General features: G+C 34.0%; 6 protein-coding genes and 1 long non-coding RNA gene across 8 annotated transcripts; 5 read left to right on the forward strand and 2 right to left on the reverse strand.

Annotated features, from left to right (window-relative positions):
- Nucleotides 1-114: 114 nt before the first annotated feature.
- Nucleotides 115-878, reverse strand: Lamtor2 (Late endosomal/lysosomal adaptor, MAPK and MTOR activator 2). The gene is made up of 2 exons (XM_028317691.1): nucleotides 672-878; nucleotides 115-530 (listed from the first exon to the last, which is right to left on the reverse strand). The coding sequence occupies exons 1-2, from the start codon at nucleotides 737-739 to the stop codon at nucleotides 221-223; spliced, it is 378 nt and encodes a 125-aa protein (XP_028173492.1). The 5' UTR covers nucleotides 740-878; the 3' UTR covers nucleotides 115-220.
- Nucleotides 879-2,459: 1,581 nt separating this feature from the next.
- Nucleotides 2,460-4,864, forward strand: Mys45A (SDA1 domain containing protein Mys45A). The gene has a single exon (XM_028317692.1). It carries the CDS (start codon nucleotides 2,622-2,624, stop codon nucleotides 4,800-4,802), a length of 2,181 nt encoding a protein of 726 aa, XP_028173493.1. The 5' UTR covers nucleotides 2,460-2,621; the 3' UTR covers nucleotides 4,803-4,864.
- A 566-nt stretch (nucleotides 4,865-5,430) lies between these two features.
- KdelR (ER lumen protein-retaining receptor) lies at nucleotides 5,431-7,770 on the forward strand. Its single transcript, XM_028317682.1, has 5 exons — nucleotides 5,431-5,620; nucleotides 5,731-5,990; nucleotides 6,118-6,264; nucleotides 6,484-6,589; nucleotides 6,890-7,770. The coding sequence occupies exons 1-5, from the start codon at nucleotides 5,530-5,532 to the stop codon at nucleotides 6,922-6,924; spliced, it is 639 nt and encodes a 212-aa protein (XP_028173483.1). The 5' UTR covers nucleotides 5,431-5,529; the 3' UTR covers nucleotides 6,925-7,770.
- Nucleotides 7,653-10,653, reverse strand: DNApol-gamma35 (DNA polymerase subunit gamma-2, mitochondrial). Of its 2 annotated transcripts, XM_028317679.1 has the most exons (8): nucleotides 10,604-10,653; nucleotides 10,216-10,476; nucleotides 9,585-10,147; nucleotides 9,358-9,492; nucleotides 9,112-9,265; nucleotides 8,732-8,844; nucleotides 8,476-8,580; nucleotides 7,653-8,074 (listed from the first exon to the last, which is right to left on the reverse strand). In XM_028317679.1, exons 3-8 carry the CDS (start codon nucleotides 9,981-9,983, stop codon nucleotides 8,018-8,020), a joined length of 963 nt encoding a protein of 320 aa, XP_028173480.1. In that variant the 5' UTR covers nucleotides 9,984-10,147; nucleotides 10,216-10,476; nucleotides 10,604-10,653; the 3' UTR covers nucleotides 7,653-8,017. The 2 variants fall into 2 exon arrangements, with proteins under 2 accessions (XP_028173480.1, XP_028173481.1); XM_028317680.1 differs by lacking the exon at nucleotides 10,216-10,476 and having other exon boundaries at nucleotides 10,604-10,626.
- A 439-nt stretch (nucleotides 10,654-11,092) lies between these two features.
- LOC114362333 (uncharacterized) lies at nucleotides 11,093-11,765 on the forward strand. Its single transcript, XR_003656666.1, has 2 exons — nucleotides 11,093-11,184; nucleotides 11,459-11,765. It is a non-coding gene; the product is annotated as an uncharacterized LOC114362333 (long non-coding RNA).
- Nucleotides 11,766-12,992: 1,227 nt separating this feature from the next.
- Nucleotides 12,993-21,774, forward strand: LOC114362328 (aldose reductase-like). Its single transcript, XM_028317678.1, has 7 exons — nucleotides 12,993-13,119; nucleotides 16,402-16,547; nucleotides 17,028-17,169; nucleotides 17,258-17,452; nucleotides 17,705-17,904; nucleotides 19,395-19,550; nucleotides 20,104-21,774. The coding sequence occupies exons 1-7, from the start codon at nucleotides 13,042-13,044 to the stop codon at nucleotides 20,159-20,161; spliced, it is 975 nt and encodes a 324-aa protein (XP_028173479.1). The 5' UTR covers nucleotides 12,993-13,041; the 3' UTR covers nucleotides 20,162-21,774.
- On the forward strand, nucleotides 13,559-15,682 carry LOC114362330 (uncharacterized). The gene is made up of 2 exons (XM_028317681.1): nucleotides 13,559-14,409; nucleotides 14,509-15,682. Exons 1-2 carry the CDS (start codon nucleotides 14,068-14,070, stop codon nucleotides 14,923-14,925), a joined length of 759 nt encoding a protein of 252 aa, XP_028173482.1. The 5' UTR covers nucleotides 13,559-14,067; the 3' UTR covers nucleotides 14,926-15,682.
- Nucleotides 21,775-22,071: the final 297 nt, after the last annotated feature.

Below are 22,071 nucleotides of genomic sequence, written 5' to 3' on the forward strand. Positions count from 1 at the left end.
ACACTTTCAGGCGCTTAAAATTTTTACTAGACCCAAAGGTTGCCTGGAAGAAGATTCTATATTGCATCAGGTTCGTCTTTTGTTCAATAGTCTTACTTAAATAAATACATAAAATGTGACTTAATACATATTTATTTCAGGAAATACAAAAATTGCAATATGTAATATTTTTTTAATAATTAAATTTACCAAAACATAAAAACCTTTCATATATTTTGACTTAAGAACTAGCTACTTGTTTTAATGGCCCCTCTAAATACTGAGCAATGGCATTTATTTTCTCTTTCAATATTCCAAAACCTACTGTTTCTTTGGCATAAAGACACAGTAATAGATTTGCTACTTGAGTTATAGCTATCTTCCCATCTAAGCAGTCTACTAGAATCAAGTGCAATCTATCTTCTTTAAACACGTTTCTTCCATGCTTTTCGTACGCAGCCCACACGTTACTAGCAATAGCAGCCGTAACCCTGGCGTCCTTGTCGTTGTAGCCAGAGTAAGCAAGTAGTGCTCCTTGATGGTTTAGCAATCTGTAAACATAAAAACTCCATAACTAAAAATATAATCAATATACCTGGCACGAATCAACAAGCACTCTAATCCATTTTTTAAAATAGTTTAATAGATTATAATGTAAATGTTTGTAGTAACAAAACAGAATGTTATATTACAATGTATTTTCCACGCCCCCAGTGTTTGCCTGGCTTAAAACTTGGGTCAAAGCTTTGGGTTTTAACATTTTGTGCTTCACTCGTATTATCTACAGTATAAAAACAAAAATAACGTCTTTATTTGTTTTTGATGCACAAATTTCGCTGTTTTTCAGACTGATTGATGGTCAACAACAGCTGACTGTGACATCTAATGACAATTTGTTTCTTAAATTTTTGTAAGCTAAAACATAAATAAATATAACTTGACTTTTTACCTAATTACACAACAAATATTCGTTCTGCCAATGTTATTTCACGGTTATTTTTAATTGGTGAAAATAAAACGATAAATTTCTACTTATAACCTAAACCCACAGCCTAAACCCAATCCATGGCGGCGTTTGGCTGAAAATAGAATTGTTAGCGGTAATAAGAAAAATGGCGTTCGTTTTGCGGTAAAGTGCTATCACTGCTAAAAAAATGAACATATAGGAAAACGTCACTGTCACTGTTGAAGTTAAAAAAAGTGTCCTCGGTCTTCGCCGAAAGCCGAAAACATGCTCAAGTTTTCGGTGGTTGTCATGGTGATCGTCATTTTGCTTACAAATTCTATTTTCGGCCAAACGCCCTCAATGATGTCTGTCACTTCTGTCAGACATCAGTGGTGCCAGATTAGGCGAATTATCGCCATTTAGGCTACCTCTGGGGGTCAAATGGCGACCAAAAAATGCAAACGGCTACCGGTAGCCATTTAGGCTACCTAGAAAATAAGATCGGGCTATTTTGGCTACTTCAGGATTACCTTGGAAAAATAAATCCTAACCTAGTATTCTGTAATTCAGTTAGTTTTTTAAAATGACCCCTACCCCCTTTACTACTCTAAAAAGTCCATATCCACACTAAATGCGTCAATTTTTTTCTAAGTATCAGCTCCATACAAATTACGTTCGAAAATTCGGTTATTCGGCTAAGTCCTTTGCTACACCCTAACCGTACATAAATAATAATGATCAAAATCTGTTTACTTTACACATTACCGGTGGGTCAGCTGGTATTCTATACAATGCCTAGGTATTACAGGTATGAGTTACATACACTTGTAGGCCTAAGATGCGCGCCGTGATAACTTTTATCGACGTCAAAATGTATGGGCAAAATCGATAAAATGGCGTGATAACCGCTTATCGTGGCGCGCATCTTAGGCCTACTGCCTAGGTATTATAAAGTATTTATTGAACAATAATAATAATATTTTATACATTGCCTACGCGGCCCAGGCATTGATTTTACACATTGACTAGGGAGGGATTGTATAGAATTCCTAAATTATACAAATTGCCGCTAACACATACATTACGATACACTTATTTAAGAAAACAACATGGCCGCAATATAGAAAATGACAGGTTGTGTGTGTGTGTGTGTGTGTGTGTGTGTGCGCGCGCGCGCGCGTGTGGGTGTGTGTATAGTTGTCAGCTGATTGCCTATATTGCAGCCATGTTGATTTCTTAAATCTTGTATGTATTCGGCACAAGTCAGGTAGTTAGTGACGTCACATAAAAATGTTGCCAGAATGAGTAGGCTAACCAAACATTATCTATCTCTTTTTTCATACGTCACCATGGGTAAGTTAGAAAGAGATAAACAGCTGTTTGTCAGTAATGTGTCGATTTGATATGTATTTTTGTATACTTACCTCAAAATGTTAGGCGAATTAGGCTACTTCAGGAAAAAAAAATATTAGGCGATTTAGGCTACTCGGTAGGAAAAATTAGGCGAATTGAGTTAGCTGATATCTGGCAACCCTGTCAGACATCAGAAATGTCAGTCAGTCACCTCACGTCAATCTTTATTTTGGAGGTTAGAGTATCACGAGGTTGAGAAATTATTTATCTTCTAAATAAAATCTCGTGACAAAAATTAAATACAACTTATGTTTGGTGAAGAAAAGTGTTAAACTGCGCTAAGATGGGGCGTCACAATAACCAGCTGCCGAACAACCTTACACAACTGCAAAACTTGATCAAAAGGGATCCTGCGTCGTACAAGGAAGAATTTCATCAACAACTCGCTCATTTTGATACTACTTTGGAAATTTTCAACTTAAATCCAACGCAGTATAATAAAAAACTCGATGAACAGTCCATGTTCTTAGCCCAAGTGGCAAAATGCTACCTCAATGAAATGAAACTGTTTCCACAAAAGATTGTGGATATACTGAAAACACATAATACAATCTTGCACAATGAGATGAGACTGGCTCTATGTAAGTGTCTCATATTACTTCGGAACAAAAATTTCATATCACCGTTTGATTTACTTGAGCTATTTTTTCAACTGCTGAAATGCCAAGACAAATACCTAAGAGAGTTCTTGAAGACCCACATCATAACAGATATAAAGAATATTAATATGAAACACAAAGACATGAAATTTAATTCAACTCTGCAAAATTTTATATTTTCAATGCTAAAAGATACAGATGCTAGAGCTGCAAAGTTATCAATAGATATTTTGATTGATTTGTACCAAAAAAACATTTGGAATGATCACAAAACTGTGAATATTATTGCTGATATTGGTTGCTTCTCTAAGGTTACAAAAGTGATGGTTGCATCACTCAAGTTTTTCTTGGGCAAAGATGAAGAAGAAAAGGAAGAAGAGTCAGATAGTGAAAATGAGGTGGACCCTCGAGACACAATGATATCCAACAAGTTCAATAAAAAAACGAGGAAGAGAGAAAAAATGGTAGACAAAGTGAAAAAGATTGCCAAAAAGATGAAAAAGAAGAAACAAAAAGCACCATCATTCAATTTTTCTGCTTTACATCTTATAAATAACCCCCAAGGATTTGCTGAAAAATTATTCAAGCAAGTAGAAGCGTCCAATGATAGATTTGAAGTCAAGCTTATGTCTCTTGATGTGGTATCCAGATTAATTGGCTTGCATAATCTGTTTTTGTTTAATTACTATCCATTCATTGCAAGATTACTTATGCCCCACCAGAGAGAAGTTACTCGGATTTTGCAATTTGCTGCTCAAGCCTCACATGAGTTAGTGCCACCTGAAGTCATTGAACCAGTTATGAAAGCTATTGCTAATAACTTTATAACAGAGAGAAACTCAACTGATGTGATGGCAGTTGGATTGAATGCAGTCAGAGAAATTTGTAGTCGCTGTCCTCTTGCAATAGATGAAGATCTCCTTAGAGATTTGGTTCAATACAAAACTTACAAAGAAAAATCTGTTATGATGGCAGCTAGATCACTTATTCAGCTGTATAGACAGTCCATGCCAAATCTTTTACATAAAAAGGACAGAGGAAGGCCAACTGAAGCTTCAATAGAGTTGAAAACCAAGAAGTATGGTGAGATGGAAATCAAAAACTATATTCCTGGCTCAGAGGTTCTTTTGGAAAAAGAGAAGATTAAAGATACAAAGAAGAAAAATAAAGCAAAAGATGACTCTGATAGTGACTCTTGGGTAGATGTGGCATCATCTGATTCTGAAATAGATATACCTACAGATAGTGAAGCTGATGATGATGATGATGAAGATGAAGAACAGGCAAGTGAAGAATCCGAAAATGATGAGGAGGACAATAATGAGGACCAGGAAGAGAGTAAAGTAGATGACAAATCTGTGAATGTATCCAAAAATACTGAAAATCGAAAGATATTGAAAGCAAAACGCAAAGAAAAAGATCTTGATAAAGAAGCTAAAATTAATACTGCCAGGGAAATTGCAATGGAAACGATTTTCACTGATGAAGATTTCAAAAGGATTGAAGCTGCTCAAGTTAAAAAACATATCAGTGGTATCAAGAGGAATAAAAGTGCAGTAGAAGATGAAGATAATGCATCTGGAGAACTCGTGAAACTTTCAGATATTGAGAATATTCACAAAAAACGTAAACATGATAAAAATGCAAGAATGGAAACTGTGCTCAAAGGAAGAGAGGAGAGAGACAAATTTGGACACAAGGACAGAAGGAAAAATATTCACTGTTCTAAAACCAACAGAGAAAAGAGGAAGACCAAAAGTTACCAGATGGTTAAGCATAAAGTAAAAGGAAAAATAAAGAGATCCTTCAAAGATAAGCAAATAGCTTTTAGAAATTATTTGATAAAGCAGAAAAAAATGCGCTAATTATCTCCCATCATCTTTATGTTGTTTAATGTATTCATTATATTAAATAATTTTATGGTTAAGTAAATGTTTTATTTTTTATGGACCTTATACATATGTTTCTATGACAAGCAATTAAAAATGCTTCTAAAGCGAAAGGAATTTAACTTATTTTGTGCCTAGTCATAATTTTATTTTAGACTAATGGTACAAGAATGGTCCTTAAACATAGAAGCTCCCATAAAATGGTCAATCATCAGATTGCTATTTAATAATATTTTATTGACGGTTTCGTTGTTGGCATATCGAATCACCACGGATCACAACAGCTGCAAAATCGAATGTCATTCACATAGAACATTTTTCTACACTGACATCCAGGTGCCGACTACTCCAATCAATAATCTCGATGATCTCAAATTCTCAATGGTAAAATACAATATCTTATAGATGACCCACGCTGAACTGTCCCGCCAAACTCAATGACAGGGGGGCGCTACCATCGTGCAACTTTATGGTTTCCAACATGGCAAAATCGTAACCAGCGATTCGGTATTGACGGTGGCGCCCCGCTGTCAATGTCATCGATAGGACAGTTCAGTATTTTGGAACTATAAACATTGAAGTTCAACTCATACGCGTTAAAAAAAAACAACTGTCAGTGGTGTCATTCAGCCACGTCATTTTTGCTTTGAATGAAAAAGTATACGCGGCGTATCGCAGAATCTGTACTGTAAAATAATAAATCATGAATATATTCCGTTTGCTTGGTGATTTGTCTCACCTTCTAGCCATAATTATATTGCTGCTTAAAATTTGGAAAACGAGATCATGTGCAGGTAACTTGAATGACTACCACCACCTATGATGCCTTGCCGGCGTGATCTGAATGGAGGTTTGTACTGCCCAATGGTTATTTCAGTTATGTACATCATTTTTATGTTTTCAGGTATATCTGGAAAGTCACAGATACTATTCTCTATAGTATACACCACTCGGTATCTGGACTTGTTGACGACATACATTTCGGCCTATAATACTGTAATGAAGTTGGTATTTATCGTGGCGTCATATGCAACTGTTTACTTGATGTATGTGAAATTCAAAGCTACTTACGATCACAACCACGACACCTTCAGGATTGAATTTCTGTTGATTCCAGCTTTAGTGTTGTCATTGTTGATAAATCATGAGTTTACTGTACTTGAGGTTAGTACTTTATTGTGAATAATCCCGTTGGTAACTACTTTTCAATTAACATCTTTAATCTTGTATTAAATTTGCAATTTAAACATAATTAGCATTTAAGAAAGTTAATTATTTTCTAATTAAACAGGTATTATGGACATTCTCAATCTACTTGGAAGCTGTAGCCATTCTTCCCCAACTGTTTTTGGTTTCCAAGACTGGAGAGGCTGAAAGCATCACATCTCATTATCTATTTGCCCTTGGCTCATACAGAGCTCTCTACCTCTTGAATTGGGTCAGTATAGTTACCACAGATTTGGAATTGTTACAATAATTAATATTCATTAAAATAACATATCAAGTAGTGACATAGTAAGATTGTTGTTGTGCAAGTTGTTATCATTTGATATTTCTTATCTCTGTCTTCGGACTCGTAATGAATATGCACAAAAATTGTTATAGCGTTGAAAATATTTTGTTCTAAGGTTCAATGGAATCTGTTTCTTGTTTTTAGGTGTACCGTTATGTTGTGGAAAGTCATTACGAAGTCATCGCAATTGTGGCTGGTGTGGTGCAGACGGTCCTTTACTGTGACTTTTTCTATTTGTACATTACAAAAGGTAAATATGGTGTTTATATTGCTTTTTATAACATTTATCTGGAGATGAATCAAATAATTTGATTGAACTAATTTCTCTGAAAAGCTATGACTCAAAAAAAGTCAATTAGTTTCAATAAAGCTTTGAAAATTATTTCTTTAATTAAATATTCAATAACTTTAATTAATTAATTTTAGGCTAGCTGAAATGAATTATTTGTTTTTTCAAAGGAGTGTATCATTTTGTAGATTAGATAAGTATCTAATCAGATTGCTTGTCTTGTCTTTAAACTGTCTAATGTAATTTGTCTTTCTGTTTCAGTCCTGAAAGGCAAGAAATTGCAGTTGCCAGCTTAAGCATCTTGTAACACTGTTATGATAGTAAAAATTAAATCTGACTATGAATGTCTGTGAAGATGTTTTGTATAAGCCAATAATTTACCTAAGAGCTAGTTGTACAACCATAGTATGTACCAGTATGTATGTACAGTCGTTGATTACTGAAGGCAATTATGTGTGATGAATTTCAGACAGAACTAAGTACTAATTTAATTTAAACCATTTTAACTAAAATGATTCTTGTGCACTTCCATTATATAATAATACTACATGGCTGTAAATTAAGCCATCATTTTCTTTAAATGATGGTATGGTTAAAATAATAAGATTACAGTAAAATAGCTATTAATATTAACAAGCAATATAAAAAGCAACATGTTTCGAATAGAATTAACAGAATAGAATATTTTTCCAGACATTTATTACTAAATTAATTAATATTAGCAACATCTGATAGGTATAATTGAAACCAAACAGTAGTGTATTCTTAATTTTCATGAGGATGTGTGTGTGATTAATCAAAATGTCACGAGGCATATTGTTGTCACACAATGTATGGGATGATTACTATTCTGTATTAAATCCCTTCCATACATTGTAACAATAAATATTATATTCCTTTGTATGCTTCCTAAGATTATATATTTTTTCATTGTTAAAATTTTAAATTCTTATCCTTATTTAAATTGGCAGCTCAAAGTATTCAAAAGTTGCATTTTGTATTGGCATATGTACTTGGTCAATACGTAGTTAAATTAAGTTACTGCTGCCAATTTGTATAATAATAATAATCCCATTATTAAGTTTATTTAACCTTTCCCATTTAAATATATCTGGAGAATGAACTTTCTGTAGTAAAATTATTTGTAAAACCGTAATAAGTCTGTAATCAAGACAAATTAATGTTTACTAATAATGAATATTAACAGCATGAAATTAAAATTTATTGAAAATTTAAAGGTAAATCAAACAACAAACCTTAATTTTTTACATTTAGTATTAAGGATTTACTGTAAAATCTTGCAATAAGAATTCCTGAATAAATAAAATTGAAAGTGCAAGTGTTGTTTTTAATCAATCTTTATTTTCCACATACTAAAACTATTCTTTATCATTTGCGACATAACAACATTGCATAGGAGTCAAAATCGGCAACATGTACTTCTTCCTGGAAAGAAAAATGTTTAGTAAGATGGTGAAGGACTATCTAACACAATAATTGCCGCTCTGACAACATTAAACTAAAAAGTATGTATGTATTATAATGTACTTATACAAGAAATATTTTTTGTTTATTTTCGATTTACGAAAATATATTAGAAAATAAAAAAAAAGTACATGGCATTCAATGTTTTATAATGGTACGCAAGAGTTTTTTTGCGAGTCCGACCGTGTCGCCTACTCGCCCATGGCTGGCTTTATTAGGAATAGGGGTACCAAAGAGGGTCACCATCACCACCCCATAACATTTTTTACACAGCGCCATCTACCGATATCGACATCGGGCGATATGGCACGCTTTATTATTAATTGGTTGGGTGATGTGTAATTAGTTACTTATGTTATTACCGTTAACATCGTACTGCTATTTAACAAATTAAATATTCCATTTGTTAAAGTATTATCACATAGTATGGCAGTGTAGGTCACACCTAACTGCAGGTTTTCTTTTATCTGTAACAAATAACATCAATGAATGGTTTGTCATTCGTTTTTATGTTTATACAGATGTTTTACAGTCTTAGGTATTACACATAATTTAATTGTAGTTCTTTAATTGTTTGTAGAGTGGTATAGTTATTCAATAATATTTATAAATTTTAACCTGTTCTTCCAATGCAAGTGTTAAATCAGGAAGATAAGATGATATATCTTTTAATTTTAGTCTTTGGCGCATTAGATTAACCAGTCCATTCATGTTTGTTAAGTCAGTTTTTTCTGAAACAGAAAGTAGGTTAGGTATATTAATATGAGGGTGCAGGTACAGACAGTTTACATGAAAAATGTTTACATTTAAAATGCCTTATTATGGGGTTTTACAGTTTTTCATTTAATGAAACATTTCTGTTCACAATATTATTTCAACTATTCAGCTAGCTCAGAAGTTTTTTTATACAGGTTGTTTAAGAACTATCATATTGCTTACATAACACATTTCAAGGACATCCCTTTATTTGTACACCCTATATTTTATTGAATACATACTTTTAGTGTTCAGTGCAAATGATATTTTGTATGGAGTCATGTTTCTGTGCAATTTGAGGTATTCACTATATCTCTTGTTCATCATGCCATCTAACAATAATATAAACATGGCTCTTTCTAATGACATAGAACATTTCAAATGGGAAGAGTCCTCCTGAAAAGGAAGATGTCAGGTAGTTTGTTTGAAAATGTTAGACAAAGTAAGGTTTCAGGAGGAAAAAATGATTTCATAAAAAAATTACTGACTGTTCCCCTAGAAGTCATTGATACAGTCTCCACTGTATGATGTCCCCAAGGAAATTGTGCTACAATATTAGATTCTGCTGTTTCTTTTTCGTATTTAATTTCATTAACAGCAAATAAACTGGGTGTAGTTGTGACCTGTAATTCAAATGATTAGCATTAGAATAACAAAATTAAAAATTACAAGTTTTTACTTCATGTGATATAAGTACTTAAATTATGTAACTTACAGAACTCCACCAATATTTTCTATGTCTTTGCCATTGAATAAAATACTGCATGCTTGTGTGATGAGGCACAATCATATTTAATTGAAGTAGTGATGTGTTCTTTGGTGCACAATCTTCAATATCATGGTGTAACACTGCGGACTCATCATATTTAATAACATGATTTTCAAGAAACCCAAATGGCTGGTCTTGATTGTGACCTTCAGCATATTTCTTAGTGATAAAAACTGGTATATGTTTACTAGTTTTAGTACACACAGATTGCAGCCAACTTATGTAAATGTTTTGAAGAAAAAGCAAACTACTTTTGCTTAAATTATATGTAATGGTTGTGTTAGATGATTTATTTATTGTAAAGAATTTTCTTAAATTCAAAACTTTTTCTAACTCAGTTTTCATTTTTGCCAGAAACTTTAGGTTCTATCTCTTCTTTTTCCAATTCGTGCCAGGGTATGTTTCCTGGGGGAGCCACAAAATAGTCATCTTCTTTTAGCGATGCATTCTTGAGAATGTCTTTTTGACAATTTCCTTGAGTAACTAGATCTGGTCGGAGGTACAAAATCCTGGAAAGTTACCATAATTAAATATAAGACAATTAAAATAATCTAAAAATGTATACATTATAACTTACTCTTTTTCTAGTACAGAATATAGAGGTTGGACATGATCAGTATTGATATGAAGGATTTTATTGGCAAAAGCTATTGAGTCTTCCAAAACTTTAACACCTTCAACTGTATCACACTTTACTAAAGAAAGCCTCTCTAGCAAAGATATAGTTTGTTTATCTACAACAACTTTTTGATCTTGATTAACCTCATAAGTTTTTTCAGGACTTGCAGGTATTTTTGAGTTGGAGTTCCGCACTATTCTTATTAGAATGCTATTTACTCTGAAACGGTAGCTATTTATCATATTTAAACGTGTAACAGACGATAGATAGATTACAAATTGAAATTAGTAAGAACGAAAAACTCCGATCCGAGGAAAAGCCTGTGGGAAAAGCTATGTTTTTTTACCTTTTACTTCGTGTTTTACTTACTACTATAGGTAGGTACTGTCACTGTCATTTTAATGAATATATACTGAGCAAATTCTGTCAAAATTTATTGACGTATTTTATACTTTTTATGCATTTTACGGCTATAGACCAAAGCCATATGGCGTTACCGGTAACCGCTGTGGGCCTGTGGGTAACCGGCAGATTACATAAGAATTTCTTGTCTTGATGTGCAGTCGACAGCACATCAGACTACTTATGTGGCAAATTAGCCTGCGTTAAAAGGAGATAAGACGCCACTTGTGGTTAGCTTGCTGTGCACCTGTACTGTACATGATAGATTATTTATTATTATTTTTATTTAGAAAACCCATAGCATTCTTCTTCTTAAAAACTGCTTTCCAGCACAGCACATGAATTTTATGCCATGCTAAAAAAAGAAATAACACCATTCAATGAATGTCCAAAGCCGGAAACATTATAAAAAATATAAACGTCATTCACCAACTAAAAAAAAAAGAAAATAACCTCTCGTCTTGGTCTGAAAATTGATAAATATTTTAAAAATCTCATTTTTTTGTATTTATATTGCGTGCGTTGGTAAGTTATCCTGTTGTAATCAATAAATAAATAAGTCTTTTTAATGCCTGTCTAGGTCTTAAATTTATAGATGTCCATTCCCGGACATTACTTGCGTTGGGATATTATATTTTTTCTTTACCTTCTACATTAATAAATAACTAGGTATTCGTGAAAGAACTTTCACTTTCGGATTGAAAATTAGATTTATTACGCTTTATAAATATTCTTTATAAAATTTAGCACTGCTATCCAGGACACTAATACATAAAATTGCATTGTTATTATTTTTCAGGAATCATGAAGAAGTATGCACGCAGTCAACTTTATGATAAACTGCACCGAGGAGGTGTTCTGGTTTGCATCGGTCTCACTATTTATGGAGGAATCTTGTTAGGCGATCACTTCTATAAATACTATAAATATGTGAAACCACAAATTGAAGCCAGCAAGGCGGCCGCAGAGAGAGAACTGCTTGCGGAAGGTTCTTCAGACAAATATTTGTTAAAAGATTGATGTTATTACTTAATTAAGACCTAATTTTATTTATTGTTATTGTACATAGTTGATAATAAATTAGATGAAAAAGTAGGAAATCAAACTATGATTATTTTATTCTTATGTGCATATTATAGGTTCTTGAGAACCATGCTGGGTATTTTCTGGTAAGTCGATCAAGTTAATTTTGGCCATATGTAGGTACATTCATAGCTGTGATTCATAGGAATGAAATAAATAGTTTTTTCTTACTCCAAAAAGCAAAACTATGATCTCTATCAAAGATGTGTTTTATTTAAAATAGGAAATGCCACCACCCAATAAAACTAAACATTTTTAATTTAAAATAACCGAATGATGATGTAGGTATTGAAGTAAAATGGCACATTTAGCCCCTAATGGCTTATCAGCCAAGTAGATGACCCATAACCTAGGCCTAACTCCTAACTAGACCAGGGGTCGGCAACCTGCGGCTCGCGAGCCACATGCGGCTCTTTGGATGTGAGGCTGCGGCTCTTTAGTTCCATTCGCAAATATTATTATTTTATAAAAAAAATGTTCTGAAACGATTAACGAGGTTTAGGCATTACTTCTATCTCTCAGCTACTTGTACTCGCTTTTCACCGCAGCAGTTTGCTCAATTGTTTGTTGTTGAAGTTCCTACAAGTTAAGTGTTGTAAGTAAGTAAATGTTTAATTGTTTTCATTTTTATCTTATTCATCATCATGTGATTATTTGTTGTGAAAAACACTACTTAAATATGAATAAATAGATATTTTTCTTATGAATAAATAGATTACTTTATTTATCAACAAACTTTATGAAAGAATAGAGGCTATTTATTGTTGGCAAGAAAAAAATTTGTGGCTCTTTAAAATCTTTAAATTTTGTAAATAGTAATTTTTGGCTCTTCCGACTCAGAAGGTTGCCGACCCCTGAACTAGACCAAAACTAGCAAGTGATATAAAGGTTACATAAAATAGAAAATAGATGGCGTTGTAAAAAATACTGATTCAGTTACCACACTTACCACACATACCAAAACGCTGTAAAGGTTTATCCACATCCTTATGTATTGCGGCGTATGTATGAATCTTACCCGGCCAACATTTTCAAGAGTGCAGGCTAAAATGTATGTCTACAAATGTTTTGTTGCGTACTTATCATCCATTATAATGCTAAAAATCTGATAAAAGCGTGGTCCTATACAATGACAATCATTTCATGAATAATTGCTACTTTTTATCCTGATTGATAAGAAATATAAACTTAGTGATGTGATTGGTTAATAATATTTGCATGCGATGATAAAATACGATACAAATTAATATACACGGGAAGTAGGCACCACAGCACAGTTCAGTGTGATTTGCACGAGACATGGCGTCAAAACTAGCTCCCCTAGTGAAATTTAACAATGGACTTACGTGCCCTATATTGGGACTCGGCACTTGGCAGGTTAGTCTTGTTTTTGGTAGGTACAAGATTAAAAATTAGAAAACCACACTGTATTGGCCAAGTAGGTAGGTACTTAACCGATTTAATTTATTTAAATACTTAAAACTACCTATTTTTCTTTGTTATTATTTCACAGAGGTCCTATCGTAATAATATAACAACATCATTAATAAAAGCGAAACTACACGTAATGGCCAAAATAATAAAACAGCTTTTTGTATGAGTTTATAAACACTTAGGTAGCTAGGTAAGTATATTTTTAAGCCACACTAAGTGGCGGGCTGCTTTTTATTCCGGGAATATTATAGTACCGGAGGGATGCGCGATTATCTTTTTCTGTGACGAACCAAAACAACAAGTGGAGCTGCGGGTAAACTTTATTTTTAACCTAGTTTAGTAATTTTTTTTTAAATATCAAATAAAAGCTTTTTATGATTTTTTAATCTTAGGTTTCAATAGTTTTTCATGGGTTTTTTTATATTTATGACCTCTCCATTACCTACTTACTCGTATAAGGACGCTTACTTAGCAGTCTCGGTTATAAGGGACCTAACTTTGTATGTAGCTTACTTACTTTAGTTCCGTCTTTTAAGTGCCAGCTATTATCACGTGTAGTATTAAGTATTGAGGCGGCAACTACATTGTCAAGCAAAACATGCAATACGTACTTACAATAACTGTAAGTAATTGACTGACTCAGCAGCCGGCCGGTTAAGCCAGTTTTGCAGACCCCTCCTCGCGTCTCCCCTCCCTTACATTGCATGCCAGTCAACTTTCGCAAGCGCAGTTCAGTATGGCATGCAATCTGGCAAGAGGGGCGGGGCGGGCTTGATACTGCATGCCAAGGAATGTGTGAACGCACGCGATAGCTCCGGGCATGCTAGTAGCTGGCTCACTGCCGTCGTTTGCGAACGTGTGTTGTGATTAAACAAAACCTAATTAGTAATCATGCCACGATGGGGAGACGAAAAGACTATCAAGTTCATACGATTATACAAAGATCACGAATGTCTTTGGAATTCGGGCAACCCAGCGCTTTATAAAAACAAACAAGCACGTGACAATGCCTACATGCAAATTATAGATGAAATGAATGAGTTTGACATGACCATCCAGGATGTGAAGAACAAAATAAAAGGTTTGCGAAGTACCTACCACCAAGAACTGAATAAAATTAAGAATTCCAAAAGTTCTGGAGCCGTGGAAAGTGATGTTTATAAACCTAGTTTGAAGTGGTTTGAAGAAATGGATTTTTTAAAAGATACTTTTCAAAAGACAATATGTTTCGAGGTAAGTAACAAAAGTCCAATTTAGTTCGAAAGTTAATTTCTGTGTTCCTTTTGTTGCGTTGTGTAAATTATTAACACCTGTATTTTATTCCTACGACAGATACAACAGGCTTCTCCTCAAACAAGTACCGAAACACTCAAGCGAGAGCGGCCTTCTTCTGAAAGTTCTGAAGCACTGGAACAACCTCAGAAGTCTCCTCGTATAAGTGAAGCACTCGAACCACAATCACATTCCAGTCAAAAACATTCAAATAAGCGATACCGAATGGTTGCAAGAAAAAGAATTCAGAATAGAACAAAATGTGCAGAACCTCACAATGAAATTATTAATTCATTGCAAAGACTGGAAAAAAATATCACAACGGTAGACTATAAAGACGAGTTTTATTATTTTGGTCAAAGTGTGGCAGCACAGTTAAGATCGTTGCCATTAAGTAATGCAATGGAAATGGAATCGAAAATTCAAATGTTGTTGTCCACGGAGAGATGTCAGTTACTACAAAATGATTTATCCTAGGAAGAGCATTCAGAGCAATGAACTTTCAATTTGGTTAATTTTAGGCTCTTCCAAAAGTTCCAACTCTACATAATGCACGTTCTTCTTTTATTTATCTCAACCTAATTAGTAGTGCAGTCAATTTTTTGATGATGTGTTCTTTGAGTTTTAATGTAGGTACTCTACTCAAGTCTTGAATAAAAATCATAATAATACCTACATAAGAAAACTGTTTTTCTTTCATATGTAAAAGAAAACTGAACCGCTTTATAAATATCGCAAGTAGGTAGCAGTAGTGAAGTGAGCACAGCTACTTAGTAAAATATGTACCTATAATATTTACTGAACCTGTTGCACTACGCACTACGGACCTGAACACGACTGTACGGATGTGATGCTAATGTGCGATTGAGGATGCTGTGCTAACCCTAGATAATTTGAGAACCGGCCGTAAATTATTATTATGCCCGGTTCTGCAATACCAAATCGATTTCAGACGTGATAACTTGTCAGATGTTTTTTATCTTGATATCTGGGAGTCAATATCTCAATACCTATCGTTATTTTACTAGCAGACATATCTACACCTGTTTATAATTACCTAACCTTGAAAATATTTTAATGATAAAAGTGTAGCTTTACTCCGTCTGAAGATACGATGAAGACAATGATATCGCGAGTACTTTTTAGGGTTCCGTAGCCAAATGGCAAAAAACGGAACCCTTATAGATTCGTCATGTCTGTCTGTCTGTCCGTCCGTATGTCACAGCCATTTTTTTCCGAAACTATAAGAGCTATACTGTTGAAACTTGGTAAGTAGATGTATTCTGTGAACCGCATTAAGATTTTAATGCAAAAATAAAAAAATAATAATAAATATTGGGGGCTCCCCATACTTAGAACTGAAACTTCAAAAAATTTTTTTTCATCGAACACATACGTGTTGGGTATCTATGGATAGGTCTTCAAACATGATATCGAGGTTTCTAAAATACTTTTTTTCTAAACCGAATAGTTTGCGTGACAGACGCTTCCAAAGTGGAATAAAGTTGGTCCCCCCCCTCTAACTTCTAAAATAAGAAAATGAAAAATCTAAAAAAGCATATGATGTACATTACTATAAAAACTACCAACGAAAATTGTTTTGAACGAGATCTAGTAAGTAGTTTTTTTAATACCTCGTAAATCGTAAACCGCTTATTACCGCGTAATCTTTCATACTAATAACTTAAATAAAAAATAATAATTTTAATTTCATAAATCAATGGTACGGAACCCTCGGTGCGCGAGACCGACTCGCACTTGGCCGGTTTTTTCTTATTATAATTTATATTATGTGTGTGAAAAAGATTTTTGGTTAATTAAGTCTCTATTTATTTTGTGAGTTATAAAATAATAATGGATATTGTAACAATAACCTTATGGATAAAATATAGATATTATTAATAATTAATTATGGATATTGTCATGTAAAGTCAATTTTGGCTGGTCATCCAGGCGGAGTCTGGCGACGACGTGTACCGCGCGATATGCGAAGCGATCGACATGGGTTATCGGCACATCGATGGTGCGTACTTTTACGATAACGAAAAGGAGGTCGGACAGGCGATCAGGGATAAGATTCAACAGGGAGTAGTAAAAAGGTATGTAATTTCCTACCGGTAGCTAAATCGCCTTTAATTTTAACCGTTTAACACGCAAGGTTGTGAAAGATAACTTTAAGTCAGGAACCCGTAAAATAAAAATAATTATAGAGGTATATTATACTCCAATAGATGATGAGGTTACTGGCATCAGATTCTCAGAAATAATCTCAAGACGAAAGTTCAAGCTTCTAACATTTTCAATGTCTAGCGAACCGCACCAGCTTCGCACGAGTGCTAATCACTTAAAAACATAAATCAAAATTATGTTTTATCTTTAGACATAGAAAGGCACTTTATTCAAGAACAACAACAGTTAAAAGAACCTTAATATCTAACAACATTAAGTAGTTTGCTTTAGGTGTTATTACTTCAGTCAATGCGGTGTTTTTAGATTTTATTGGTGTTCGGTAACTATACCGACGACCGTAACCGAGCAGTCGAGATCCACTAAATATTTGTTTTATTCTTTACCTACAGGGAAGACCTTTTTGTAACTTCGAAGTTATGGAATACATATCACAGGCCGGATTTGGTAGAAAAGATGGCAAAGGTTTCTTTGTCCCTGCTCGGATTGGAATATCTGGACTTATACCTTATACATTGGCCTATGGCTTACAAGGTGAGTTCTCGATAAACCCGCACGTATTGGAAAAAAAAATAAAGCCTGTGTCTGATAGGTGTGTAAATAGTTTATTCGTTACTTTTAGGAAGGCGATAACCTTATACCTTTAGATGCTAATGGAAAATGCTACTATTCTGACGTCGATTACGTTGACACGTGGAAAGCAATGGAAAATTTAGTTGAAAAGGGTCTGGTCAAAAGCATCGGTCTCAGCAATTTCAATTCGAAACAAATTGACAGAGTGTTGGGAATTGCTAAAATCAAGCCGGTGACCAATCAAGTAAGTATTATGTGTGAAAATTGAGGTTGCTGCTTGCTTTAGTAATTTTACTGTTTGTGTTTTTATGTAGATGCAAAGAAATACCATGTAATACCTATCATTGATGCTCTAGTAAGGTGAGCTAGTTGATTTTTACCAATACATGGTAGATCAATGATGGTTTGACCAGTGTTTGTAGAGAAAGATTTCTGCATCCTAATAACGTCTGATGTAGAGACAATTGACGATCTTTTACTCTAACTCTATGTTTAGGTGGAGTCTCACCCGTGCCTGCCACAGACGAAGTTGTTCGAGTTCTGCAAGGCGCGTGGCATCACCATCACGGCATACAGCCCGCTCGGAAGCCCTGCTCGTCCATGGGCTAAGCCAGAAGATCCGAGCCTGTTAGACGATCCCAAAATAAAGGCAGTGGCCAATAAGTACAAGAAGACTACAGCGCAAGTTTTAATTAGGTAAGCAACTTTGACCACTATTTTAAGGCAGGCAGTGGATTAAATACAATTACAAAGAGTTCTTCTTATTAATAGTACCTATTATTGATATAGTGAGTATTCCAAGATAACGTTATGATGACGGGTAATATAATAAGTACTTCGATGGCTTAAGTATATTGATAAACTTATAATTTTGTGTACAATAATGCTTGGATGACCGATGACTTAACATTTGTGAAGTCATTCTACCATTCAACAAATGCCTTGTGTATAATATTATCTTATCTTGAAAAATAATAAAAGTAGTACTACATAGTAAATCCAGTAATGCATGGATTAAATGGTTTAAAAATTATGTAAAATCATCATTTCCGTCTGTATGTGTCTATTCATTCTTTAACAATAGCTTATACTTAGTTAAGAGATACTTTTGCAATTGCAATCAACATTTGATTGACAAACCCTTATTTGCGAAAGTGTGTTCAAATTCAAATTATTTTATTGCACGTCACATAATCACATTGCCATGTATTTTTTTAATGCTAAAAAGTTTTTATGTTATTTATACCTCCAGCAGTGCGATTCTATAAAACCTTCACCTAGACATCGCAACTAAATCCGCGATGAGTTTTTAGATTTGCATTCTATAAACTCGATCGTCGGCACGAATTTACTCTAGCGCTACGCTTGTCGGCGCGGCAGCGGGTTGAACTAATTGATCGTGAGATTTTGTATGGGATGACGTTTTGAGTGGCATTCTGTAAGGAAATTCCAGCCCCATTCCGAAACACACTTCGCACTCGAATGCGCTCCAAAATGTCAAATAAAAAGTTAGTATTTTGTGAGTGAGAATAGACGGAGTTTTAGAAAATTGCATTAAAATTACTTTTATTAGTGTTCAAATGTGTTAAAATTATGCATATTAGGGATGACACGAATGTTTTTATTAAAGGCAAAATGGATTTCAACTCGAGTAAAGGTAAGCCTAAGTAAAGTTATTTTTTTATTACATTGATATTATTACACAATTTAAAATAGATTTCAAAGGGTTTGATATAAAGCTAACGAGTTCACAATAGGTACATTCACATACAATTACATAATAAATATTGTTTAAAATCAACAAGTAAATTTGACATTTTGTTTCGTTTGTAACAGCACAGATTATGTAGGTATATGCTATGAATTAGAGATTTCTAGTTTTTAACGTAAAATCTGCCTTAATTTGTTCAGATTATGACATTTAAGTTAAAGAAATAAATAATGACTTCAAGTTTTGTGCCAAAATCCCAATATTTTAAATAAAAAACTTGAATCGAAAAACTCGACTAACATTTTTGTTGCGTGTGTCAATCCCTAGGCCGCCTCACTGTTCACTTCTCATCACTCGCGCTGAGAAATGTTTACAGAATGCCGAATCAAGGTCATTTTGTAACTTAAGTGAAGGGACTCTGGACATCGTTGGGTGAAGGGAGTTTTTGTTAGAATTTTATAGAATCGACATGCAGATACCACATCGACCGCGGAATGATCGTGATCCCAAAGTCCTCAAACCCAAAACGTATGTTGGAGAACTTCAGTATATGGGATTTCACGTTGACAAAAGAGGATGTCGCTGATATTTCTACTTTGGAGTGCAACGGTCGCTTCGTATTGGAAGATGAGTAAGTTCAGAATTATCACCTAAATTCTTACCACGATAAAGAGTTAAGAACATTACAATCTTCTTTTCTGGGTAAAAGTTACCTACTTAGATTTATGTAGCTTTAAAATACTTTAAATAATAATTAATGTAGCAAGTCCTAAATTAATATTCATAAAAATATTAAAAGCTAATGGAACAGAACTAAATCAGGACTAAACTGATTAATTTGCTCGATAAAATGTGTTTTAATTTTTAATCCATTTAGCCACTGAACAATGGCATATCGTATATCGTAAAGTCGTATTTTGGCAAAGTCTGCGACATTTGGCACAGTCTATTGATCTGGCGGTATATTTAATCGCCTTATTTCAGGTCAAAGTTAATAAATGTCACCTATAAAAGATAAAGCTCGGTCTTGGAATCGAATCCAAGCCAATTTCAAAGTTACAAGGGAGAAATTACTGACGCGTTCGTATATTGTAACATTACGCGGTATTTTTTGTTTTTAGCTCTATGCTTAGCGACTAAAATGTAAGCTTTAAAATTATTTGAATGTTTTTTTTTGTTTACAGGGGTCTAGATCATAAGGACCATCCATTCGGCGTCCATGCCAAGGACTTGGAGTTTTAAATTTAAACATGACTTATTCAAAATATAATTATTATTAATTTATTGTAATTTTGTCTTTAATTGTGCCAATCCAAGAACTCCCCAAAAAAGTGCAAATAAAAAGCAATTCCGCTCAACACAATCGTTACAGTTGAATACCAATGCGAGTTTCGGTCAAACAGAAAAAGCTAAATTATGTTTCAAGGCCTAGAGTCGACTCTGTTAATGAATGACGGCTCACGACACTCAATGAACAGGCTAGCGAATCTTAATGAATGGGAAAATTCGACCGGAGTGCTGTGACTGTGACCGTTTTACAGACCTTTCATCGAACGTCATTGCCAGGCATTGGTAGGAACTATTATGGGAGTTAATAAATAATAATAATAAATTACACGTTTACACGCTTACACAACAGTCATCATCTCGCACACTCTCTCTCTCTCTCTCACACACACACACACACACACACACACACACACACACACGCATCCACACTCTCACCTCCTGAGTTACTTAGGTTTAGATTATCTTAGATTCTCTGGTATATTTTTATTTCTTTTTCTATATTTGTATACTAGTTAAGCAAAATTAAACAATTACACACGGTTCGGACGGAGAGTCTGGAGGCCTGAAATACAGGAATTTCCTAGTTTAGGCTCCAGTCCTCTCCAATATTATGTGTTTACTTACCCTATTTTCAACTTAACAACTCTCAACTTCATTATGTAATGCAATATAGTGAACATGTAATGTTGTGGTGGAAATAAAGAATTTATTTATTTATTTAGTTAATGGATGACCGATAAGGCTATTAATTTTGAATTTAACTAAATCCAACGTTGCACACAAAATTCAGTTCAGTTAAAACTGAGAAGTTACTGAAGTACTCAGTTTTAACTGACTTGAACTTTAACATAAGCATAGATATACGCGATACAGGTTGCAAGAACGCTCATGCACACGGCAAACCGGTCAACCTGTAAATCTTTTGGGAAGGCCTATTTTCAGCTATTCCTTCCTGTAGCTGAAATGATGATAATACATGATATAATCTTCACACACTATTTGACGCATTAACTCGATTATTTAGCTGTTTTAACAACTAATTTTAATGTTCGTAACGGTCAATATAGTCTGCTACACTTTGATAAAGTAAATAGTGATAGTAAACAGGTTTCCAATAAAATTACACTCCAATTTGGCCTTCGGCGTGGATGTGCCAAAGGACGTTCAAGGAAAGTCGAAGGAACACGCCGTGCGAGCCGAGTAATATCCGGGCAAACGCCATTCCCTGCGTGTGTTTCCGCCTACACTCACTGACATTTAGAGAAATTGTTAACTGTACCCACCTAGTGCTATTTTAGGTTGGCTATTTTGTAAGCAATATTGTTTATTTACTTTTGCTAAACTTTGTGTTGTAACCTTTCGTGTATGGTTCATGGAATTTGCAGAAAGATTATGATAAAATTCTTCTGAAACAGAATGGAACTTTTTAGTGATCTTAACTTTTTGTAACATTTAAATGTTACATTGGGATCAGAATTTAAATTGTTTTTTTTAAACAAAATATCGAGCAAGTTCTATACATTTTCGGTCTTATTCATAATAAAATGCTAATATAGGTTTAAAACCTACATTAGCTAAAACGTTTGATAGGCTTAAAACACTCTTATAAACCTCTGATAAAAAACGTTATTCATAATCGTTTATAAACCTTTGATAGCTAAAACAGAGTTTAATATTTTCTTTCCACAGACTATACAAAAAGAATGAACGAAAACAGCTTTTTTGGTGATTTAACTTGATGGACCATGTAAAATAATAGACAAATCGCATAAAAAAAAAAAAAAAAAACAAAAAATTGGCAGCTGTGACGTTTTACTTACTGACATTGACATTTGGCACGAAAATTTAATAAAGTTTTCGGT

Source organism: Ostrinia furnacalis, unplaced genomic scaffold (assembly GCF_004193835.3).
Source record: "Ostrinia furnacalis isolate ACB-3 unplaced genomic scaffold, ASM419383v2 OfSCF6412, whole genome shotgun sequence".
NCBI lineage: Eukaryota > Metazoa > Arthropoda > Insecta > Lepidoptera > Crambidae > Ostrinia > Ostrinia furnacalis.